This window comes from Macaca mulatta, chromosome Y (genome assembly GCF_049350105.2).
Source record: "Macaca mulatta isolate MMU2019108-1 chromosome Y, T2T-MMU8v2.0, whole genome shotgun sequence".
Classification (NCBI taxonomy): domain Eukaryota; kingdom Metazoa; phylum Chordata; class Mammalia; order Primates; family Cercopithecidae; genus Macaca; species Macaca mulatta.
Window position 1 is genome coordinate 8,325,155 of NC_133427.1, and position 24,140 is coordinate 8,349,294.

General features: G+C 41.9%; 1 protein-coding gene across 4 annotated transcripts in view; it reads left to right on the top strand.

Annotated features, from left to right (window-relative positions):
• Positions 1-433: 433 nt before the first annotated feature.
• RPS4Y2 (ribosomal protein S4, Y-linked 2) overlaps positions 434-24,140 on the top strand; it is a 28,004-nt gene continuing 4,297 nt past the window's right edge. Inside the window, 5 exon segments of one of the 4 annotated variants that reach the window (NM_001145066.2) lie at positions 434-459; positions 1,070-1,147; positions 4,088-4,268; positions 5,959-6,056; positions 14,338-14,509. In NM_001145066.2, coding sequence (NP_001138538.2) covers positions 457-459; positions 1,070-1,147; positions 4,088-4,268; positions 5,959-6,056; positions 14,338-14,509 — 532 coding nt within the window. In that variant the 5' untranslated portion in view covers positions 434-456. 4 annotated transcript variants of the gene reach the window in all.

The following is a 24,140-nucleotide window of genomic DNA, read 5'->3' on the forward strand; positions in this document are numbered from 1 at the left end:
AATTCTGAAAGAATTATTTGTTTCTCAAATCATGATTTTACAATACAACGTGTCACAGTCACAAGGAATCACATAGGTTATTTCTTCTTATTGTTTTTTTTTTTAAGGCTCCTAAATCGTGCTCCTTCAGAGCTTCTGTTAAATATTTTTAAAGTTGTCGAAAGGTAATTTTTAGAGTGTAAACTGCGTCCTCACAGCTCAGCCGACCTGAGGGGAGGAAGCACAACAAAATGTCCGGTGGCACAACTGACACTTGTGAATTGGTATCAGAAACTGAAAATGCTAAGAAATTCAGTTCTAATTGTGACTTCTACAACTGTAGAATAGGAAAAGGTTACTTACTAGAGTCGGAAACCGGAACCGAAATTCTCACTCATTTGACTTCCCGCGGATTACGACCACAGAGTACGGTTGCACCGGAAAAGAAGAGGTTCTTTTCCGTCGCAGGATTTTGCCATGGTAAGACGTGTGCGCCCTACCTCAGGGCCTACCGGCCTCCATCTTTTGAAGAAGGACCTTTCCACGTTCGCGATCTTTCACTTTTCGGGTGTCCCTACTTGGCGGATGGGAATGCTGCTTGTGCTGCTTTCAGGAAACCCGATTTGGAGAGCGGAGGTCTGAGAAGAGTGCGGCTGGGGGTTCCGAGCTGGCTCTTGTGCTCGGACTGAGGGCCGGGGGTGCTGCTGGCACGTGAGTCTTAGAGACAAGCTGCCTCGGCTAACCTTGCAAGCCCACCCTTGATTACACAGGCCAGCACTAGCTTTTTACCCATGTTAGCTTATATCCATACGTTAAAGCAATCTCAGATTCGCTTGGAGAGCATTGTGGACGCTCTCTTGAAAGACGCCAGGGAGACTCGTGAGATTTTCAAAGGTCTGAGAGTTTTGCGGGGTTTGTTCTGGGATCTGGCAGGAAGTAATATTTGCTCAAAACTGGGCGTGAAATAGGCTGGACTATCCTTTCTCCTCGGATCAGGTATTACTCGTTAGCAGTTCTTACAGCTGAAGATGAGGACATTTTACTGTCAAATGAGACGAATTTCTCTGAAAAAGTTTGGTGTCCTTTTCAGGCCCGGGGCCCCAAGAAGCACTTGAAGCGTGTTGCAGCGCCGAAGCATTGGATGCTCGACAAACTAACGGGTGTATTTGTGAGTATAACTATATTTGATTTTTAGTCAGGAATGCATGCTGGTTACCTGTGACTTGCTATTTCGTGGGAATACTGTTTGCTTATTTATTATGTGGGATTTTCGTTGGTGAAGACTTGGCGCTCAAGGAACTTATCCTTACTCCCTTCTGAAAAGGACCCTGAGAAAAAAGTTATGACATCTTGTTTGGAAACTGCGGGTCGAACAGCTCTCCGCCCTCAACTTTGAGCACTGTTGTGATCCATAATGTCGCTGAGAACCTGGGCGTGCCATCTTTTAGTAACTATTGAAAGCCTGATACATACCAGGTGGTGTTATGTGGGCCCACCCTTGTACAAAATGGTTGGACAACAAAATCTATCCCTCTCTCTTGCTGAATCTTATATCCTGCTGAGAGGAGAGGGAAGTTACAGTATGTTCACAGGTGCTGAGGGCTGGGAGAAAAATAATAGGGCCGTGGGAAGGATGAATGGGGCTTTGAGCGACTGCAGTTTTAAAGAGTGTAAAATGATGAAGCCTCTTTCAGGAGATCAGAAAGACTTAAAGTAATGAACTATGGGAGATGTTTGGGATTCTTCTTTTATTTATTTTTATTTTTTGAGACAGTCTTGCTTGTCTCCAGGCTGGAGTGCAGTGGCGTGATCTCAGCTCATTGCAGCCTCTCCCTCTGGGTTCAAGCGATTCTCCTGCCTCAGCCTCCCCAGTAGCTGGGATTACAGGCATGAGCTACCACACCAAGCTAAATTCTGTATTTTAGTAGAGACCAGGTTTCACCATGTTGGCCAGGATGGTCTCAATTTCCTGACGTTGTGATCCACCGGCTGTGGCCACTCCCGAAGTGCTGAGATTACAGCACTTTGCTGTTATCCACAAAATGTCCTTGTTAGCCACAGCGCTCATCATAGGGGTTAATATTTTCAAAAGAGCTGTTAGGCTGGTGTGTTGTGATTTATTCAAATTGTGTCATACCACAAAACCATTTCTTAGAGCTGGCGCTCTCAAATAGATACAGGATTAAAAATGCCAACAACAACAACAACAAAACACCAGGATATCAAGTCCTGGTGGTCTCCTTTGCTCTTTGAACTTCCCAATTTAGTGGGCACTCCCAGAGCCCAGAGCTGAGGGGGTTAATGAACCTGCCGAATTCCACATAACAAAGGAGTTCAGTTACAGTGCACTGAGTCCCCATTAGTATCCGAATACATTTAACTTGAAGTTACCCTTTGTTTCAGAGGGTGGAGTAGCTGTTTTTTACGTTGAGCCCAAGATACAGGTTTAACAGTAAAGGCTACAGGAGCCCATGAAACAAGGGCAGGAAATTGTGTGAGAAATGCAGGAGTCTCTTGAACTCAACCTTGAAGACCTGGCAGGATGAGGACACATTCCCAGAGGCAAAGAAGGCAAACCTCTGAGAAGAGGCAGACTAGGCAGTTTCCACATTGTTGGTGTGGTGACAATGGAAGAGAGTGGTTGAAGCCATAAGAAAGTTTTGGGTCTTCTGAGATAGAAAGGGAGCCCGTGTGAAGAAGAAGACGGAAGCGAGATGATTAAGATACCAAAAGTTTTTTGGGCAGGAATAAACATGGGGCATCCAAGAGAAAATATGCAGCCCTCAGGGTCCACATCCACATAGTAGGCACTTGGTAACTAACTTGATAGATTACATAGCCTCTTCTTGGGACAGGTGGAACTCTGAACACTGAGTAGCAGAAACTTGTGTTCCTCATGCTGGTATTTTCAGAGAGAAAATTGGCTGTGTGTTGCCTGGGGACCTGGATTTGCAGCCTTTCCCTGTCTGTTTCTGCTTCCAGGTCTTACCTCTGCTACTGCCCCCTAGTATCTGACCCTCCCTTGGTGGGCCACTGTTCCCTCTGTTGTTGAGAGGATAAGCAAGGCACTTTTTTTTTTTTTGGAGACAGTTTCAGTCTTGTTTCCCAGGTTGGAATGCAATGGCACAATCTTGGCTCACTGCAACATCCACCTCCTGGGTTCAAGCGATTCTCCTGCCTCAGCCTCCCAAGTAGCTGGGTTTACAGGCATGTACCACTATGCCCAGCAAAGTTTTGTATTTTTAGTGAAGACAGGGTTTCTCCACATAGGTTAGACTGGCTGTAACTCCCGACCTCAGGTGATCCACTCACCTCGGCCTTCCAAAGTGCTAGGATTACAGTGTTGAGCTGCTGTGCTTGGTCAAGGCACTCTTATAAAGAAGACTTGCTGGGAACTTAGTCCTCGGTATTGTGGGCTCCCCTCTTTTTCCCTTAGTGTTGATGAAAGTGTGTGGTTAATGATTGTGAGTCCATTTAAAAAGGGATAAAGCTAAAGAGGGAGCTGTAGAAGCAGCTTTAAGAACAGTCTCCATTAGGAAGGATTCCTGTGTGCTCTGAGCCTAAGAGATAATTGAGGAGTGGAGTTCAAAACAGTACAACCCCAGAACTTGAGACCTTTCTATGTACTGGTAGCAAATAGTCAAAAGTTGTTATAACACTAAAACTGCAAAAGTATAGGTCTAACAGCATCGGCAGGGCTTGTGTGGGACTTTGAGGCCTGGAATGGTGAGAAAGTAGTAGAATATGTCTTTGTAGGTTGTGGGTAAAGTGTAAGCTCTACCCGAGATACATGGGATGTAGTGTTGTATTCAAGGAAAGTTTAAGGAGGCAGTACCAGTGGTGGTGGTGCTTGGGGCAGGGCAAAATGGGGAGATGGTTGTGAGCCTGGATTTGTGAAAGGAAGGGGCACAAAATGGGACTTCCATAGTTGGGGGTGTGATCTTCCTAACAAGGCATACCTCTCTAAATCGATGAAATAATTGCCTTCTTTTATTCCTCTTTCTCAACAAGTTCAACTAATGCTGAACTAAGGCAAATCATCTACTCAATCTGATTACATAAGGGGTGGATCTTGAGAGATCAGCTTGCCTGCCATTGTCTTCTACAGGCACCTCGTCCGTCGACAGGTCCCCACAAGCTGAGGGAATGTCTTCCCCTGATCGTCTTCCTCAGGAATAGACTTAAGTATGCGTTGACTGGAGATGAGGTAAAGAAGATATGTATGCAACGCTTCGTCAAAATTGATGGCAAGGTTCGAGTGGATGTCACATACCCTGCTGGATTCATGGGTAAGGAAAGAGCTCTTTGTTTTGACGAAGGAACAGGTTGAGAGAAATGCAAGGTGTGGGACTTACATGTTGCCAACGGTAAACAAAACCTGACTCTGAACTTTGATTTGTACACGATTTACTGCTGGTCATTTCAGAAGGAGAATGAAGGATAGGGACAGAGTGGCAAGGCTCAAGTGAAAAGCTGGAAAGGGGTTGGTAATGTAAATGGGATGAGACCAGCAGTGGCTGCTAGCTGGCAGTTATCAAATTTAGGTTCCTGACTGAAGAGCTGTCCTCAGGTGTTGACTGAAAAAAACCAGTAAATTCTTTTGGCAGCCTTGAGTTTTCTCAGGCAGGCACTTTGACAGAGATTGGGCTCATCTTGAGCTTCTAGAAGCCATGTTAGTGTTCAGATCTTCATAGGCCACGGTTGAAGCCCAGCCAAGAAGAGGGCTCAGAGGAGTCTGGCTAATGACTGGTCAAGGAGAGAATCTTTGTCGGTGAACAGGGTTTTGGCCCTGTCTTTCCACTTTCTCTGTTGATGACTTAACCATGCCAGATCTCCACCGATGCATTTGCAGCTTGCTAGGAGAGGAGAGTGGAGAAGGGAGAAAAGGGTCACACTCATTTAGAGTAAAAGTGTGCTGAGAGGGATGGTAGGGAAAAGGCACTGGGGAATTCTGACCTAGTGGTTTGTTCACTCTTTCTTTCCATGGCGACAGGCTCAATACCCTTTTTTTTTTTTTTTTTTTTTTGAGATGGAGTCTTGCTCTGTCACCGGGCTGGAGCACAATGGCTCACCACAGTCTCCACCTCCTGGGTTCAAGCGATTCTACTGTCTTAGCCTCCTGGGTAGCTAGGACTACAGGCACACGGCACCATGGCCAGCTAATTCTTGCAGTTTTAATAGAGACAGGGTTTCACCATGCTGGCCACGATGGTCTCTATCCCTTGACCTTGTGATCTGCTCACGTCAGCCTCGCAAAGTACTGGGATTACAGACTTGAGCCACTGCACCCAGCCGGTCAATACTTTGTAACACTTTTTTAGCCTAGTATTTTCCGGAAAGCTGGGAGATGTTTGGTTTATCAGGTGGTGTGGAAGCTACAGAGGTGAGAGGCATTCCAGACCAGACTTTGCAGGATCCAGCTGCTGAATTAGAAAAGACAGACCTTCTTTTCCTACTTTCCTTCCTTCTTTGCTTTTTTTGTTTTTTTACTGCATTTTGTATTTTGCTTTTTTGCTCAAAACCCCAGGTCCCAAGCAAGGCAAGACTCCTGATAAGGGAAGTCATAGAGTCATGGCAAGGCTTGCCAAGCCATTGACTGGGCAACCTGCAGAGCCTTGAGCCTTGCCTGCTTAAATGTGAGGACTGCTCATTCATTTGGTTTCCTAGTGTGTCTGGGTATGCTTATGTGTGTTTTCTCTGCATCCTGAGTGCATTAACCCAGAACACAGTCGCAAGCAGCCATTACACAACATAGAAAGCAGTAGAGTAGCCATATATATAGACACTTCCTTTTATTGGATGTAATTTGTTGGGACAGGACTGGGGCTGGTTGGTTTCGTTCAAGCACCCACATCAAGCACTGGGGGATTCCCCAGGCTGCTAAAATGTTCTCACGTTCAGCCTGGCATGGAGTGCTCTTGCTGTGTAGGCCAAAGAAACTTTACATTAATAACGTTCCTTATGCTTGTTTGTGATCAGATGTCATCAGCATCGAGAAGACAGGTGAACATTTCCGCCTGGTCTATGACACCAAGGGCCGTTTTGCTGTTCATCGTATCACAGCGGAAGAGGCAAAGGTATGTGAGCTTTTAAGTGAGCTTTATAATTTCCATACAGATAGGTCTGTTGCTAAGGTTGTCAGACAGCATTTAGAACATATTCTGGGAATAATTGCTGTCTCTGCTTGTCTGTCTGGTTGTTTAATTCGGGCACGTAGGTTTGCCAGCCGTGTTACAAGACAATGGATTTTCCACACGAGGCTGTTTTAGAAGCAGGGTACAGAGTAAGCAGTTCTCTGAGGAAGGTCTGGTATTGGAACCAAGAAGGCCTGGGTGAGAATCTGAACGCTGTCATTGATTAATGATGTAACCATGGGCAACAGTATGTAGAACCTTTTTTAAGCCTTCATTTTCTCTGAAATGATGATAATATGCTGTTTTGCCAGGTTTCTGTGACTATGTTAGTAGTAGTGGTGCCTCACACTTACTAGACATAGGAGATTGTTGACTTCCTGATGTCTGCCTCAATCCTAAAACTACCCCCTCTCCAAATGTAATGGCCAAAGTCAGTATCACTGGGGAAACTTTCCTTTCTGTGTGGACAGCACCTGCCTTTTTTCTGTGTAGGGAACACTTCTTTGGAAACCAGGATCACCCCTCAGTCATCCGTTCCTCTTTTCCCTGGATTTAAGGTCATGGGGTGACTTCTTCCTTATTTCTCACATAACACAAATCACCTGCACAGTGACCAAATGCCATCTAACTGTGAGACACATTCTACAGATGAATCTCAGTGTTTTATTGGACATTGTTTCCACTTCGTTTAACCAGCTTGCCTTTTTCTCAGTTGTTTCTTTGGGGGTAACACATTGGAGTCCCTATAAGAATTCACGAATATTTTCATGTCTGGGTAGTTTTTTAATTGGTCAGTTGTTTGGTTATTTTTAACTTCTTTGGTAGTGTCCCTTGATGCAGTGTCCCTTCTGTTTTGTGGATTGTTCCCACAAGGAGGTGCTTTGTTTTAGGTGATAGGAACTAGGTCTAGCATCCTGAAGTGTGTTCAGTTGCCCAGGCTGTTGGGTTCTGTTGTGCCCAAAAGCTAGAAAGCACGGGGAAATCTCAAATCTGATCACTGGTTTCTGCTTTTGTAAGGAATTTGGATCTCAAGAGACAATACAGATTGGTAGCCCCGGTGATTTTTTTTGTTTTGTTCTGTTTTGTTTTGTTTTGTTTTTGGTGATGGAATCTGCCTGTGTCACCCTGACTGGAGTGCAGTGGTGCCTTCTCTGCTCGCTGCAACCTCCGCCTCCTGGGTTCAAGCTAATCTTCTGCCTCAGCATCCCAAGTAGCTAGGACTACAGGCATGTGCCACCCCTCCTAGCAAATTTTTGTATTTTTAGTAGACGTGGGGTTTCACCATATTGGCCAAGCTGGTCTTGAACTCCTGACTTTGTAATCTGCCTGCCTCAGCTTTCCAAAGTGCTAGGATTACAGGCATGAACCACCACACCCAACCGTTGGTGTGAATTTTTAAATGGGGAGAGATAGAGTAGGAGAAGGAGATATTGGAGTGTTGTTAATACCTAGTACTGGCTCTACTACATTGGCCAGCCACCATGTAAAAAGGTTGTGCCCAGGTGAGTATCACATAGTGGCCACAAGTGCCAAATGGCTATTCTGGGTTAGGGTAAGGACCTTATCTTTGTGCAAGAGATCAGAGATTTGGGGAAGTTTTGGTTGAGCTTATTTCTTTGCTGGTTGTTTCTTAGGACAGCTGGAAAGGGAGCATTCCCTATCACACCCCACCCAGCAGCCACAGGTTAAAGGGCACAGTGACTTTTAGAGTGGAGAATGATGGGTTTCTTGGATTTCAGTGAGTCAGGGACACACAATGGAGCCTTTTTATACAGGCTATTAGTCCTCCAGGTAGCACAGGTTAGTGGAGAAACAGAATATCCAAACAGCCCTCCACTCTCGAAAATAAAACTAGAAAAGGGGTATTTTGTGGGTCTTGAGAAAGCAGCCTGATGGATTTCAGACATAATTTTTCCCTTTAACAACTTGGTATTAGTTGAAGATCACAGAAATGGAAGTCATTGGATTTACGAATGGGCAATAAGGTGGATCTTGGTTTTTTTTGTTTTCTATGATTGCTACTACAGTGGATGGGAGAAAAGGAAAGATTTTGGGTGAGCCTGTGATGATCCTGCACATGAATAATGGGAACTAAGGCAGTGCCTGTTCCCATTGCGAGTCGGGGTAAAAGACACAAGTATCACCTGGGACATGGCAAAGAAGACAAAGGGTTTAGAGTATGCATCCCCTATTGTGGTAGAGGGGAAGAACATGTGTGACAGGGTGACTGAGTATTTCCTGGTAGGGTAAGGAGATGGTAGCTGCAGATCTTGATGAAATACATGGATGCTTGAGAGAGTTGTGGAAGGACAGTGTGTTAATGCTTTGGGTTCTGCTTGCGTTGGAACTTGCAAGTTGATGATGAGACAGAAAGAAGTAGGTGCTGACTGAAATAGAGGACTGAAACACTGCTCAAGTATGAGTTAGAATAGAAGCTGTTGAATAGGTGGCACAGAATCCTCTTTGACATTGGGCAGCTTGTATTCAATGATGAATGTGCATGGGGAGAGGGAGATTTCATATTGCAGAGAGTTTATGAACAGGATCTAGGTGGTGTAAGTTCTGTTTCTTGGAAAGTAGAAAACACTGGTTAAAGAAATCAAAAAGAGAATGTCAGAGAGTAACCAACCAGAGATGTGTTTGTGGATTGTCATTCTTGAACATTGAGAAGACTGAACCTCATAAAGGTGGCAGTTATTCCCAAAGTACAAGATAGAGGGCGGTAACTAGAAAAAGGTAACTTTGTTAAGAGGGAGTTTCTTTTAAGATAAGGGGCAATGCTTGCCCTTTTTTTTTTAGACCATTGGAATCTGGTGCAAAAGGAGGTGGTTGAGATCAAGATGATGAGTGTGGAGACTAGTGGTTTTTTGTTGGGCAAGGAAAAAAAACTGGTGGAGAGAATAGGCAGTCGAATTTTAAGGTTCAGAAAAGATGGAACCTGGGCAGTTAACATTTGTTTGTTTCTAAAGGAGGCCAGGTGGGAAAGATTTCCGACTGGTTTGTGTGGGTGTTCTACAAAAGGCAGTGGAAACTTGGAAGCAAAGAGTTCTTTAATCTGCGGTTCGAGAAGGACAGAGTAGAATGCTTTCAGTGAAGCCTCATATTTGACATTTCATTTTGGAGAATGACACGGGCCCTCACCTTGCAGTCAAGGTTGTATGGAAAGGGTGTTGATGGGGCAGGCATGTTGTAATAGGTGGTGATGTGATTACAAATCATCGCTCATCAAGATTGCTGAAGAGACAGGCGGCAGAGTTGAGGTTTTCTTTTGGTAGAGTGCTGTACATTAGCCACACACGAAGTCGTTTTCTCCACATTTCTTTTAAAAACAGTAACTAAATTTTAAAAATTGAGTAGCTTTTTATATTCAAGTGGTTTTTGGGTTACTTGGATGAATTATACATGGTGAATTTTGAGATATTAGTGCACCTGTCACCCTAGTAGTGTACATTATACCTAATATATACTTATTTTTATTCTTGGTCCCCTCCCAAGTCTCCAAAGCCCATTGTATCATTCTGTATGCCTTTGCATACTCATAGCATAGCTCCCAATTACAATCGAGAACATAAGAGTTTTGATTTTTTATACTGCTGTATTACTTCACGTGGAATAATGGCTTCCAGCTCCATTCAAGTTGCTTCAAAAGACATTTTGTTCATTATGAGGTGGGGTGAGAAGATGATGGGGGAGTCACATCTTCAAAATCTGAAGACCGTCTTTTCAGTTGTGGGGCAAAGGAAAAGTGATTGATTTTCTGCAGATGTTGAGGCTACCCCTATGCTAAGAGGTTTACTCATCTGGAAGTTCCCCTCATGAAACGTCCAGCGTTACCCTTAGTGAAGCTCTAGTTTCCTGGCGGGATGGGCCTCTACTAAGCAAGAGGACCCAAGATCTAAATCCTGAACTGTTTTGGCCACATGAAGGTTTGGTGCACAGGTAGTAAAGTTGTTTGTAGTGAATATGAAGAAAGCCTGCCATGGTGTTGGCTTTTGCTGGATCACTTTTCTTAATAAAAGTGATCAGAAGTTTTTAGCCTGTCTTGGGCCTGGTTTTGAAAGTACTGCAAACCTGGTCACTCAGCTCTGCATAAAGGTTAGACAGAATTGTTACCTGTTAATATGCTAACATGCTTACAGGCATTTTACTCAGTTGTGGATAGTTAATGAGTGTCATTTGTGTGGCAGTCAAGTTACCTGTGGATACTTCAAGAACTGACATGCATCATGAAGCTTGGATTAATGGTTCCAGAGTGAACCTCAAAGGATGGAGGAAGGCCACTTGGAACTGGTGGCACCTTTAAAGGGAGAGGCCGTGCCTTTTTCAGAGGGTGTTTCATGCCTGCATTTAAAGACAAAGGACCTTTGGGCCCAAGGTTTCAAGTTTGATGCCATGGTGGTGCTATTGCTGTCATGCAGAAAGTTTTGGTTAGTGAGAGAATCTGTGAAAGATACAGAAGAAGAAAGTGTTTCTACTTTTGTTTTTGCTGTCTCTCTCCTGACTGTCACCTATACCTGCTAACTATTATGACTATCTTAGCACTGTTGTCATCTCAGCTGAGACAGTACACTGCACAGGATGTATGTGACAAGTGGAAGGCAGCAGGTAGACTTTGAGGTGTGAATAGGCCTTCTGTGAGTTCACAGCTATAGAACTTGCTTGGACCTGTCTTACCTGGGATATTTGGAACTAATGAGCCAGGGTGGAAGGGCAACAGAATTAGTTTTCACTGGAAACATTTTAGAATCCCCAAGTAGGTTCAGGATGTCACATACAAAAAAATGTGCAGGACAGTTGGGTGACAAGGATGCATTCAGCAGGCCATGATGCAAAGACTTGCCTCATGAAGTTGGGAGGGCACTTTTTATTCTGAATAGGGAGCAGTGATTATAATACATGTATCAGTAATAGGGATCTTGGTAACTGCGTAGAACCATTTGAGAGCTAGAGCATGGCATTTCAGAGTTCTTTTCTCATGTTATCAAGGACAGGTTTCTTAAATCTAGCATGGAGTACAGCTGGAGAGATTGAGACTGTCCACTAGGAGCCCTAGGTTTTGTATACTGCCTTAGTAAGTGGTCACTGGACTGGCACTGTGAAAGATAGGGATTGCAAAAGCAGAATAAAGGACGAAGGCATACTGTTGATTGGAGAGTAACTTTTAAAGGCAGATTGCAAGTTGTCCTTCTCCTAAATGGGGATGGAAGAGTGAAGTCAACAGAGACAGATTGTTTTCAAGTCTGACCTCACTGGTTGCAGAATATAGGCTGTGGAGTGATGTTCTGTTTTTTATGATTTTGTCCCAAGGCCTTTGGAGGTAAAAGGGGAAAATGTGTTTTCTCTGCTTGCTTTCTCCTCAGTTTTTTTAAATATAGTTCTCAGTTATTTACTCCTCAGTAAATAACTCCTCAGTTATTTACTCCTCAGTAAATAACTCCTCAGTTATTTACCCTAGGCTTGAACAAGCCTGGTTTCTTGACCAGCTGCTCTGGTGCTTATGAACTGTAGCTTGGTAGATTTCCATTTAGGAGTAGAAGGCAAAGAGAAGAGTGGGCTTTGATTATCATATTGTACCCCATCCACATGTATTCATGCGAAGCTGGCAGGTTAGTAACCCTTGTATGCCATTTATTGTCTGAGGCGATTCTGCTTGGCTGCTCAATGAACCTCAAAAAGACCTCCTTCAGCACCCTGGTCACTCTGTCTGTGTCCATATTCTCCTTCTGCCTCATCACGCTTAAGTATCTTTTGCCTACTGTGGCACCATAGCTTGATGATGTTGTATTCTGGTATGTAATTCTATCTGCTGAATTTGGTTGTATGTTGGATTTGGATCTTTTTTCCTTTATGGGGGCATTTATGTGTGGTTGGAAGGAGTGTGCCAAGTTTTATTCAGTGTCTTGATGACAACACCTCCTGACCCTACCTCTGCATGCTTAACCTTCAATACACATGTTTATGAATGCAAAGTACTTAAAACATCCCTGGTTGGTGAATCCATTCCCATGGTCACCTTGGTTTGCAGTATGTTTGCTTTGCTCCCCTGCCACCATTCACTCCCTCCACGTCCCATCCAAACTTGTCACACAGGCCCTAAACTTTCAAAGGACTCTTGCCCTGCTTTGCCTTACTATGACTGGCAGTAGAACAAAAGTTTTACATACTGGGGCCTTTTTGTATGTATGCAGGCAAGTTTCTGATGTCTTGTCCTTTAGGGTCAAACAGAAATCTGTACCCAAAGGTATTCCTGAAGTTAATTTGGGGGTGGTACTGGCAGGGCAACAGGAAAGAAGGATTTGGTTTTCATTTTGAAAGAAAAGAGCTCCATCTGCTTAATTGTCCTTTGGACTACTTCTGACATTCTTTAAGAGTTTTAGTTGGTATGTTTTCACACAGTGTCTGGGGGTTTCTTCAATTTCTGCATTTGTGTGGGACCTCTCTTTTATCTAAGGTTTTCAGTTGGTTGGTCCAGTAGGCAGCTCTGATTGGGGAGCCAGGCAGCTTTCGTTTCTGTGCTTAACTCCTTGACCAAGAAAGCTGAAAATGATCTTGGGTTTGTATTTGTAGTGGGGGTAAATGTGAGCTGGTGTTGGTAAACAAACTGAACACTCACTAAAGAGAGTGCCTGGAGGGTTGTGTCAACTGTGAACTTTTGAGATGGAGAGAGGAGAGTGCTCTCATTAGACTGACTGCCTAGGAGCCAGGCCTTAACACATATAAGTGGGCTTGGATATGACTGGCTGGTGAATTCCCTTACCTTAACTGGTAGAATTAATATGACCTAAGTTCCACATGTGGAGTGTCATCACTTTCTTGGACTGTTGCATTATATTAAATGGCCTCACATCTCCATAGTGCTTTAATAGTGTTGGATCTGTAGTAGCAGCAGAAGTAATATTAGCTGGCATTAACTGCTTTGCTAGGTCCTTTATGTTCTTTCATCTCATAAATGTATTACATGTAGGAGTATGCAATAATTATTCCCATCTTGTCCTCTGAAGCTTAAGGATACAGTATTTGAACTTGGGGCCTTTTTATAGGAGTGAGAGCCCAAGCTCTTGCTACTTTATTTCTTTATTTGCCATGTCTCTTTCCACACCTCCTAGGCAGGTCAAAAGCAATGATAGAGACAAACTGGCAAATCTAGTTAGTCCTGAGAGCTCAAAGATGAGGGAGAGAGTGAAATATCTGTAGAGGAAATGCAGGAGCTGATAAAAAAAAAAAAAAAAAAAAAAAAGGTAGTGGCTCCTGGAGTCATTTATTGTGCACTTTTTGGAGGGTTTCTCTCATCTTTTCATGGGGGGTTTTTGTCACCTGGCACTCTACTTGTCCTTGTTATTTACATATTTACCCAAAACTTGCCCTGAGAAGCTTTTTCTCCCAGCAAAGCTAAAAGAAAATCACTTTTTTACTTTGGAACAGTGACACTCTGGGGGGGGGGCCTGTGTTAACTAGGATGGACATTAACAGCCACAAATGGGTTATGTTCATTTGAGATTACAAAGTATACCATTTGAAGCTTCTGAAGATTGCTTCTGGAACATAATGGGGCTTGGCTAACTGTTGGGCTGACACACATAGTTGGTATGAGATATTTTGAACAGCTTCTACTGGTAGATGTCATTTGAGCAGTACCAGAGCAATAAGTTTTAACAAGGAACTAAGGCCCATAGATAATGGGATGTACCACTGAAAAATCAGATGAGGAAGAGGAGCATTGTGTATGGAAGGCACCTGGTTGGCTGAGAAAGCTGTTTTTATCTAACCTGGTCATAAAAGCATCATGTTTTTAGCAGTAGGAGAGTTAACTTTGTTGCTAGGGCACTAGCCACCTCTCCAGAGTAGCAAGATGAGAGTTCTCTCGGGAAAAACATCCTTGAGGAGAAAATGATAGACCAGTCAGTTGATTCTGTGTTACTGCTCAGGTGTACAGGCAACAGGCTTGTAGCCTCTGATAAAGGACCAGAAGTTAGTTCAGCTACCAGAGCCCCCAGAGGATTCTGAAACAGATTCCCCCTTGGTGAGGTTTCCCGGATGTCTAAATTACTAAATCATTATGGCAGACCATCAGCTCTGTGAGTGGCTAATACAATTTTCCCAAGAGCACTCCTTCTCTAACTAAAGAAATGCTGAAAATTGGTGGGATAATAATGGTTGGGTGACTGCTTTGGGCTGACTTTTTGTGTTTACCTCTTAAATTGGTTTTTCCTTGTTATGTGTATAGTACAAGTTGTGCAAAGTAAGGAAGATTACTGTGGGGACAAAGGGAATTCCACACCTGGTGACTCATGATGCTCGAACCATTCGCTACCCAGATCCTGTCATCAAAGTGAATGATACTGTCCGGATTGATTTAGGGAGTGGCAAGATAACCAGCTTTATCAAATTTGACACAGGTAAGTTGTTTTTTGTTGCTGTTGTTTGTTTGTTTTCCTTGTCTTCTCGGCCACTTTCCTTGCCTTTTCTTTTCCTATCTTTTCTTTCTATTTTATTCTGTTTTATCTGTACCAGTATCTTGATTGGAGAGAAACAGAACACATTTAGCTCTCCCTAAGAGAGAGTATGTTGCCTCATGGTCTCTTGGGTTTGCAGTGGATTCTTGATGCTGAGTAGTGGTGTGATGTCCCTTTGGGCTACATCCAACAGCCCAGCCTCTTTCAAGAATGTAAACCATAGCTATGTAAACTGTGTGTCCATTTGGTTTGTCATGAGAGGGGAACTTTGTTTTAAATGTGATAAATTTTATGTGTGTTCCTTGAGGTGAAGGGCTGAAGTTGTCCGGATGACCTTCAACTAGTGATAAGGAAAAGATGTGTCTGCAGATTTGTTTCACCTTCCTACACCCCAGGCTCTGACTCCTGACAGGTTTACACCCAAGTGCTTGCTAGTATCTGATGTGCTAATGAAGTAAAATATTTTGCCCAGCGTGTTTAACAGAAATTTCTAGAAATGCAGAAACACTGAAAGAACAGGATAGGGACAACAAACAGTAGCAACTCCTGCCTACCTGTAATGATTTTATACTTTGTTCTGTTGCTTATGTGCACTTCCATAGTCCCTACTTGGACCCTGATTTAAGACCCAGCCAAAGTCCTCAGTTGGCTTGCTGTTGAAAGAGCCCAAGCTGGCTCTTTTGAATTCAGTACTCCACACGCTGGGGCTGATTGTTGTTTGACCACTATGACCTTGTGCCTGTGCTGCCTGCACTCCTGGTATTTACTGTTCAGCTGGAAATTTTAGGTAAGGATGTTGGGCTGTGAAAGTTGAGAGGCCTTCTCATTAGGGGAAAACATTGAGAGAGGGGATATGAAACTGGATGTTTCATGCTTATGACGCCTAAACATGTTGATTTCAGTGTGTCCACAAAAGACATAACTAGATATCATGCATCTCCCAGTAGTGGCAGTGCACCGTACCGTTGAGGAAGTATTCTTGTCAAAGAATCAAGACAAACTTGGATAAAGGGAGAAAAGAAAGCGTGTATATATTGGAAGATGCCTAAGATACCTAGCAATCATTTGCAGAGTTACTTCCCTTTTTGAGAGGCTTACCAAAATATTTCAGGTTCAAACAATTTGGTAGTGGCCATTTATTTCTAAGTGATTCAGCGCGGGACTACATGGGTAAAGATGAATCAGCGCTGGCCATGATTTTTCAAATGTTTTGAAACTGGAGAGTGGATAGGTAGGAGCGTATTATGCTTGTGTCAACTTTTGCATACCTTTGAAAATAATTTTTAAAATGGACATGGACTTTCTATCTCCAATTAAGTGAAATATTTGCCGTTTGTTTTTTAAATGAAATTCCCTGTTAAAATTCAACAGATTTTTTCTCCCCTACCTAACTTTATTTGAAATATATAGATCTTTGTTTTACACAAAACTTTTGGCATTTATTAGTTTGCTTATTTATTACTTATTAAGTTTACTCCTAGGAGTTTACATAAAATAATTTCACAGAGCCAATATTCCTGGTAAGAAGAAACCAACTGAATAAGGGCAAAGGTTTCTTTGTAGTTCTTGGTTTGTTTGGTTTAAAATGCCTAAATAATTTTTAATTGTGGTTAAAAAAAAAAGATAGTCATGAATTTACCATCGTAATTATTTTTAACTGTACAGTCCATTAGTGTTAACTACATTTACATTGTTGTGTGGCAGATTTTCAGAATGCCTTCATCTTGTAAAACTGGAACTCTGCCTATTAAACAACTCTGCCACTTCCTCCTCCCCACAGCCCGTAACAACCACCATCCCACTCTTTGCTTCTGTGAATTGACTTCGAGTTTGTTTTAATAAGTGGAAATCATAGTGATTGTCTTTTTTCGATTAGTTTACTTTGCACTGCATAGTGTCCTCAAGGTTCATCATCCGTGTTGTGGCATGTGACAGTATTTCCTTCCTCTTTCTGAGGCAGAATAATACTCAATTGTGTGTATACCACATTATCTTTATCCATTCCTCTGGATGGGCATTTTGGTTACCACCACCTCTTGACTATTGTTGAGTAATGTTGCTGCAGACACAGCTGTGCAGGTAACTCTCCCAGATCCTGTTGGATGTTTTTATGTATACACTCAGAAATGGGATTGCTGGATCATATGTGGAAATTTTATAATTTTTGAGTAATTTTTGTGCTTTTCATAGCAGCCCCACTGTTTTACATTCTCATCAACTGTGCACAAGAGTTTCAGTTTCTCCATATTCCTGCCCAAACTTTACTGTTGTTTGCTTTTTGTATATTTTCTTTTTATTTCTCTCTTGACAACCCTGATAGGCATTGAAATCATATCTCATTAGTTGTTGTTGTTTTAAATTTGGATTTCTGTGATGAGTTGAGATGTTGAATATCTTTTTGTGTGCTTGTATGTCTTCAGAGAAAGGTGTCAGTCAAGTCCTTTGCCCAGTATTTAGTCAGGTTGTTTCTTGGTACTATTGCTTTGTGGGAGTTCTTTAGATGTTATCAGATTTAATATTTGCGGATATTTTCTTCCATTCCTTAGGTTGTCTTTTCACCCTTACTGGTTGTTTCCTTTGATTGGCAGGCATTTTTCAGTTTGTCTATTTTTGCTTTTGGTGTCATACCCAAGAAATCATGTCTCTAATTTCAAGAAGCTTGTGGTCCTCTGTTTTTGGCTGTGGATCTTTACAGTTTGAGGCCTTATGTTTAATCCATTTAATGCTGAATTTTTGTATGGTGTAAGGTAAAGTCTTCCCCATGTTATTCTTTTATATGGAGACCTAGTTTTACCACCACCATTTGTTGAAGCAACTATCCTTTCTCCATTGAGAGTTCTGGGCACCCTTGTTAAAGATCATTTGGCCATATACCCTTAGGTTTATTTCTGGACTCTGTTTTCCTCCTTCTGTTGTTTTTTATGCTAATACCACACTGTTGGATTACTGTCATTTTGTATTGTGTGTCAAATCAGAAAGTGTGAGTTATCCAACTTCGTGTCTTCCTTCCTTCCTCCCTCCCTCCCTTCTTTCCCTGCCTCCCTCCTTCTCTTTCTTCCCTTCCCCCTTTCTGCCTTTCCTCCCTTCCTTTATTCCTTTCTTTCTTCTTTTTTGACACACAGTATTGCTGTGTCTCCCAGGCTGGAGTGCAGTGGCACAATCGAGGCTCACCGCAACCTCTGCCTCCTGGGTTCAAGCTGTTCTCCTGACTCAGCTTCCCAAGTAGCTCAGAATACAGGCGCCAGCCACTATGCCTGGCTAATTTTTGTATTTTCAGTAGAGATGAGGTTTCAACATGTTGGCCAGGCTGGTCTCAAACTCCTGACCTCAGGTGATCTGCCCATCTTGGCCCCCAGAGTGCTGGGATTACAGTCATGGACCACCATGCCTGGCCTATCTTTATTTTTCAAAATTGTTTTGGCTATCTCTGGTGGTCAGAGGGTTGAGGGTGTGTGTCCCTTGAGATTCCATGTGAATTTTACAGCTGATTTTTTTTTTTTTGGTCAAAAAGAAGAAAAAATTGCTATTGGTATTTTGATGGGGATTGCAATGAAACTATCTGTAGGTTGCTTTGAGTTATATGGACATTTGCAGTTTTCATTGTATAGCTATCCCTTAGTACCCATTGGGACCTGGTTCTTCTTTCCACTTGGGGTGTCTTTTATTTATAAACTTTTTCTTGCCTAATAGCCCTGGGCAGGACTTCTGGTACTGTGTTGAACAGAGGTAGTGATAGAGTGGGCATCCTTGCCATGTTCCTAATCCTAAAGGAAAGGCTTTCATTCCTTCACCCATGTGTATACTGTTAGTTGTGGACTTTTTATATTATATATGACCTTTATTATGTTTTGGCCACATCCTCCTGTTCCTAATTTGTTGAGTGTTTTTATTAATGAAGGATGTTGAATCATGCCGAATGCAGTTTCTGCATCAGTGGAGATGACTGCCTGGTTTTTGTCGTTCATTCTGTTAAGGTAACATTGATTTTGTATCTTTCATTATTCTTTGCATTCCAGGAGTAAATCATCGTTGATTGTGGTGTATAATCCTTTTAATGTGCTGTCAAATTTGATTTGCCAGCATTTTGGTCAGGATTTTTGCATTGTACTTACTAGAGATAGTGGCATGTAGTTTTCATTCCTAGTGATGTCCTTGTCTGTGTTTCATATCTGGGTAATTCTGGCCTCACAGAATGAGCTTCAAAGTGTTCCCTCCTCTCCAGCCTTTTCCAGAGGATTGGTAGTAATTATTCTTTTAATGTTCTTACGTCCTGGGCTTTTATTTCTTGCGAACTTTGTTGTTACTGATTCAAATTTCAGGTCTAGTTAGATCTGTTAATTTTTTTTTTATTATAATTATTATTTCTTCACAAGTCAGTCTTGGTTCATTTTATGTTTTTAGGAATTTTTCAATTTTTTCTCGGTTCTTCATTTTGTTGTTGTATACTTGTTCATAGTATTCTTATGGTGCTTTTATTTCTATGGCGTTGGTTATATCTCCTCTTTCATTTCTGATTTTAATTTTTTTGAATCTTCTTTTTCTTAATCTGGCTTAAGTTTTGTCAGAATTTTTGTTTCGTTTTGTTTTGTTTTTAGAGATAGGGTCTCACTCTGTTATCCAGGCTGGAGTGCCGTTGTTCGATCACTAGTTATGGTAGCCTCAACTTCCCTAGGCTTGGATGATTCTCCCTGCCTCTGTCCCGAGTAGCCGGGACTATAGGCACACACCCACCACACCTGGCTAATTTTTGTATTATTATCATAGAAATGGGGTTTTGCCATGTTGTTTACGCTGGTCTAGTGATCAACCTGCTTCTGCCTTCCAAAGTACTGGCATTACAGGTAGGAGTTACCACACCCAGCCTAGGTTTTGTCCCTTTTGTTAATTTCTTTTTTCAAAAAATCAACCCTTAGCTTTTTTTCTGTTTTTTTTTTCTGTTTTTTTTTTTTTTTTTTCTCTTATTTCTGCTCCAATCTTTATTTAATTTCCTTCCTTCTGCTTACCTTGGATTTATTCTGCTCTTCTTCTAGTTTCTTGTGATTTAGTTAGGTTTTAATTTGAGGTCTTTTGTAACATAAATATTTTTGAGCTGTCTTGTCTTGTGTGACAGTTTTTGACTTAGTCTATTTTGTCTGAACCAAATTTGGTCAGCTCTGCTTTCTTTTGGTTACCATTTGCCTGGAACATCAGCTTTAGTCTTACACTTTCAGCCTATGTGTGTCATTAAATCTAAAACTAGTCTTTTTTAGTAGCATATTGTTGTACTTTGATTGGTTGGTTGGATTTATTCATTTAGCTAGTCCTTAGATTAGGGTGGGGAGTTAATCTGTTTACAGTCAATAACTACTGTTAAGGAAAGCATCAGTATAGCTCTGTTGCTATTTTCGGTATGTTCTGTAGATATTTTGTCCCTTTTTTTTCTCCCTTATTACCTGCCTTTTGTGTTTTGCTGCTTTCTTTTTTCGTATTGACAAAAAATAAAAGAATACTTTGAATCCTTTCTAATTTTATTGTATGTGTCCTTCATTGGTTATTTTCTTTGTGGTTACCAAGGGAATTATATAAATTATCTTAAATTGAAAACAGTCTGTTTTCAGCTGTTAAGCTGTATGTCCATATCCCCTCAGACCAACTTTGTTATTGATGCCACACATTGATGTTTTTCTATTGTGTACCCATTTACATTGGTTTATGGTTGTTTTTATGCTTTCGTGTTTTAAATATTATACCAGACTTAAAAGTGATTTATATACCATTATGATCCAGGATTCTCTGTTTTTCTGTATGTTTACCTTTACTAGAGATCTTTATATTTTCATACTGTTTTGTGTCTAATGTCCTTTTGTTGCCACTTCAAGGATTCCCTTTAGCATTTCTTCTAGGGCAAGCCTAGTGGCTTTTGTTTATCTGGGAAGGTCTTATTTTCTTTAATTTTGAAGGACACTTTTGCTGGATTGGTATTCTTGTGAGGACTGAACTCTGATTTTTGTCTTGCCTAAATTCCTGTCTAAGGGGACTGGGGAATCATGCCCTACAAATGGGCATGACTTATCATCAGATGGGTTTTATTTAACCCTATATATCATGACTTAATTTCCATCGTGACACTGGCATAACATTTTGAGACAATGGAGAAAGTTAAAAAATTTTACCTCAAATCATGTTTCTTTGCCATATTTTGAAATGGCCTTACAAAGCTGTTCTTGTGAGGGGAAAATCTGCAGTAAAGAGTCTCCTTTAGCTAGATCTTTTTTCTTCTAAATCCTTCCAGACCTAAAGAGATGAACTAAAATCTGTATCGGAAACATTTTTCATGTCTGTCTCCAAGGGCAGCCATTATAAGACTCCTTCAGCTTTGATCTCCACCATCTTTTATCTTAACTAAAATATTCCCTTTCTGTCAATCCCAGGTCTTTAGGCAAACTCATCTTAGGCAAACCAGTTGTCAACCAGAGAATGCTGAAGTTCACCACTAGCCTGGACCACCCCCTAGGACCACCCCACTTTGAGTTGTCCTGCCTTTTGGACCAAACCAGTGTATTTCTTAAATGTGTTTGATGTCTCATGCCCTTCTAAAATGTATAAAACCAAGCTGTGTCCCGACCACCTTGGGCACGTATACTCAGGACCTCCTAAAAGCTGTCTCATGGACCATGATCACACATATTTGGCTCAGAATAAATCTCTTCAAATATTTTACAGAGTTAAATTCTTTTCATTGACACTTGGGTGACAATTTGTTCCTTTGCACACTTTGAGTATGTCATCCCACTGTCTTCTGGATGGCAGAGTTATCAGAGATTATCAGAAAACTGCTTATCTAGTAGGAGTTATCTTGCACATGATGAGTCACTTTTTACCTGCTGCTTCCCAGATTCTTTCTCCGTGACTCTGGGCAGTTTGATTATATTGTCTCTTGATGTGTGTCTCTTTGGGCTTATCCTAGTTGGAGTTCAGCTTCTTGAATTTGTATGTCCATCTTCTTTGTTCTTTCTTACAACTGGGGAGTTTGGGCCTTTTTCTTTATTTTTTTGAGACGGAGTCTTGCTCTGTCACCCAGGCTGGAGTTCAGTGGCGCGATCTCAGCTCACTTCAAATTCCGCCTCCCGGGTTCATGCCATTCTTCTGCTTCAGCCTCCTGAGTAGCTGGGACTACAGGCGCCCACCACCATGCCTGGCGAATTTTTTGTCTTTTTAGTAGAGACAGTGTTTCACCATGTTAGCCAGGATGGTCTCGATCTCCTGACCTTGTGATCCGCCCACTTAGCCTCCCAAAGTGCTGGGATTACAGGCGTGTGCCACCACGCCTGGGCCATTATGTTTTTTCTGGTAGTCCTTCTGCCCTTCCCCCTCTTTCTACCAAATCACCTTCTCATATTCTGTTTCTGTCTCTGGTTCTTCTATGACTCCTGTAATTTGTGTATTGTTCCTCTTGATGGTGTCTCATACTCCCTTCTTTAGGCCCACCTTTCTTTGTTATTTTTTTTTTCCTTTTTGCTCCTCTAGCTTGTTAACTTCAATAGCCTGTCTTCAGGTTTGCAAACTTGTTTGGAACCTGTGAATTTTTCAATTCATTTTAATGGTTTTCAGCTCTAGTTTGATTATTTGTTGTGGGTTTCCTTCACTTTTTTGGTAACTCTCATGTTTATGTGTTGTTTTTCTGATTTTGTTTGCCTGTCTGTGCTCGCTTAGTTTGATGTGCATCTTTAAGATGGTTAGTTTGAATTCCTTGTGGGTAACTCATAGATCATCATTTGTCTAGGCTCATTTTTCTAGAGAAACACAGCCACCTCCTCCAGTCTCTACCAGGTGTCTTCATACAGGAACGATGACTTTCATCAGTCAACCAGGCCAGAGGTTCTGGAGATCTCTCAGCTCGGGATTTGTGTGTGCACTTTCCTAGCTGTACTTCTCTGAAGCCCCTAACTTCTTTCATTCCCTGATGATTGTCTGTGGTAGTACAGCCTGTCTGGTGCTGTAACAACTGTCCTGACCTCCCAAAACTCACAGGTCTGTGTTTTTTTTGTTGTTGTTGTTGTTTTTGAGACAGTCTTCCTTTGTCACCCAAGCTGGAGTGTAGTGGCATGATCTCAACTGCAACCTCCACCTTTTGGGTTCAAGCATTCTCCTGCCTCAGACTCCTTAGTAGCTGGGATTCCAGGCATGTACCAACATGCCTAGCTAGTTTTTTCTATTTTTAGTAGAGACAGGGTTTCACCATATTGACCAGGCTGGTCTCTAACTCCTGGCCTTAAGTGATCTGTCCACCACAGCCTCCCAAAGTGCTAGGATTATAGGCCCAAGCCACCACACCCTACCTGCATGCCTTGTCTTCTTTCTCTGAGTCTCTCGAGCCTGGGTGTCCAAACTACCTTCCTTGTCAGTGCTAACTTACATAAGACAGAAAGCAGTTTTTCAGGTGGCTTTTGATCCCTTGAAAGGCCAGAACGTCCATCCATCGTTGACATTTCTCTTTCCTTCCTGTGGGAGAAGCCAGGATTTTGGATTTTTTTCTCACAAATGTGTTATGCGGTGCTGGGGAAGTGGAGTGTCTTGTGCAGGTAAAAAGCCACAAATGTTTCTATTGGGTTATTGCTGCTTTTCTTGGCTTTGTGCTGGCCTGGGGTCCTGCAGCTTCTTAACTGATTTGTGGAGTATTCACCAGTGCAGTTTAGTTGCATATGTTGTTGTGAAGTCTGTATGTCCAGTAGGGAGGGAGAGCCTGGGGCCTCCTCTTGTGCCATTTTACTGATGTCTGCTGTGTTATTATTTTTTAATGTTTTAGTTTTTATTTATGTTTCCTTGGTGGTTTTGAAATAAAGCCACATCTGTTTCTGTTATTTTTAAGTGGTTGTGCTTGTGATTACAGTGTGCATATTGAAATCATCAAAGCTCAGGATTAACTACCTTCTTTATTCTCCTCTGTGATAGTGGCAGGATGTGGGTGGGAATATCCTGTTTCTGTTTTTACTGTTCTTGAGATTTTTGACGGATTTCATGCATCTGGGTTGGCATCATTCTAGAAAATTGTGTTTTCACATACTGTTTTGTCCCTAACCTCTCACCTTGGTTTTCTGAACTTGCATTTAACTTGTATTAGAACTTCTCACAGTAGACCCAGTCATCCAGTCTTCTCTGTTTTTCATCCTTTGTCTTTCCATGGTACATCATGAGCATTTCCTCCCAGCACCTTCTGTTTTTCTGATTCTCTCTGCAACCAATTGTGGGCATGTTTCTTTAAACCTGTTCCTTTCCATTCTTAATTTTGGTCACTAAATTTTTCATTATTTGATTTTCAGATCCAGTAGGTCACTCTGCAAAGGTGGGCTTCTTGTTGCTGATTTACATTAGTTTATTCTGTTTTGTTTTGCTTGTGTCCTTGTAGACTCTTTCAAGGCATTTCCAAGTTCTGCATTTGGTTTGATGCTATGGTGATGATGGTGGTTTTTTATCATGGTGTCTTAGTTTCTTCCATGCTATACACTATATGTAAAGTATTGTTAGTAAGAACAATATGAGGTCAATTTTTTTTTTTTTTTTTTTTAAAGACAGAGTCTCGCTGTGTTTGGAGTGC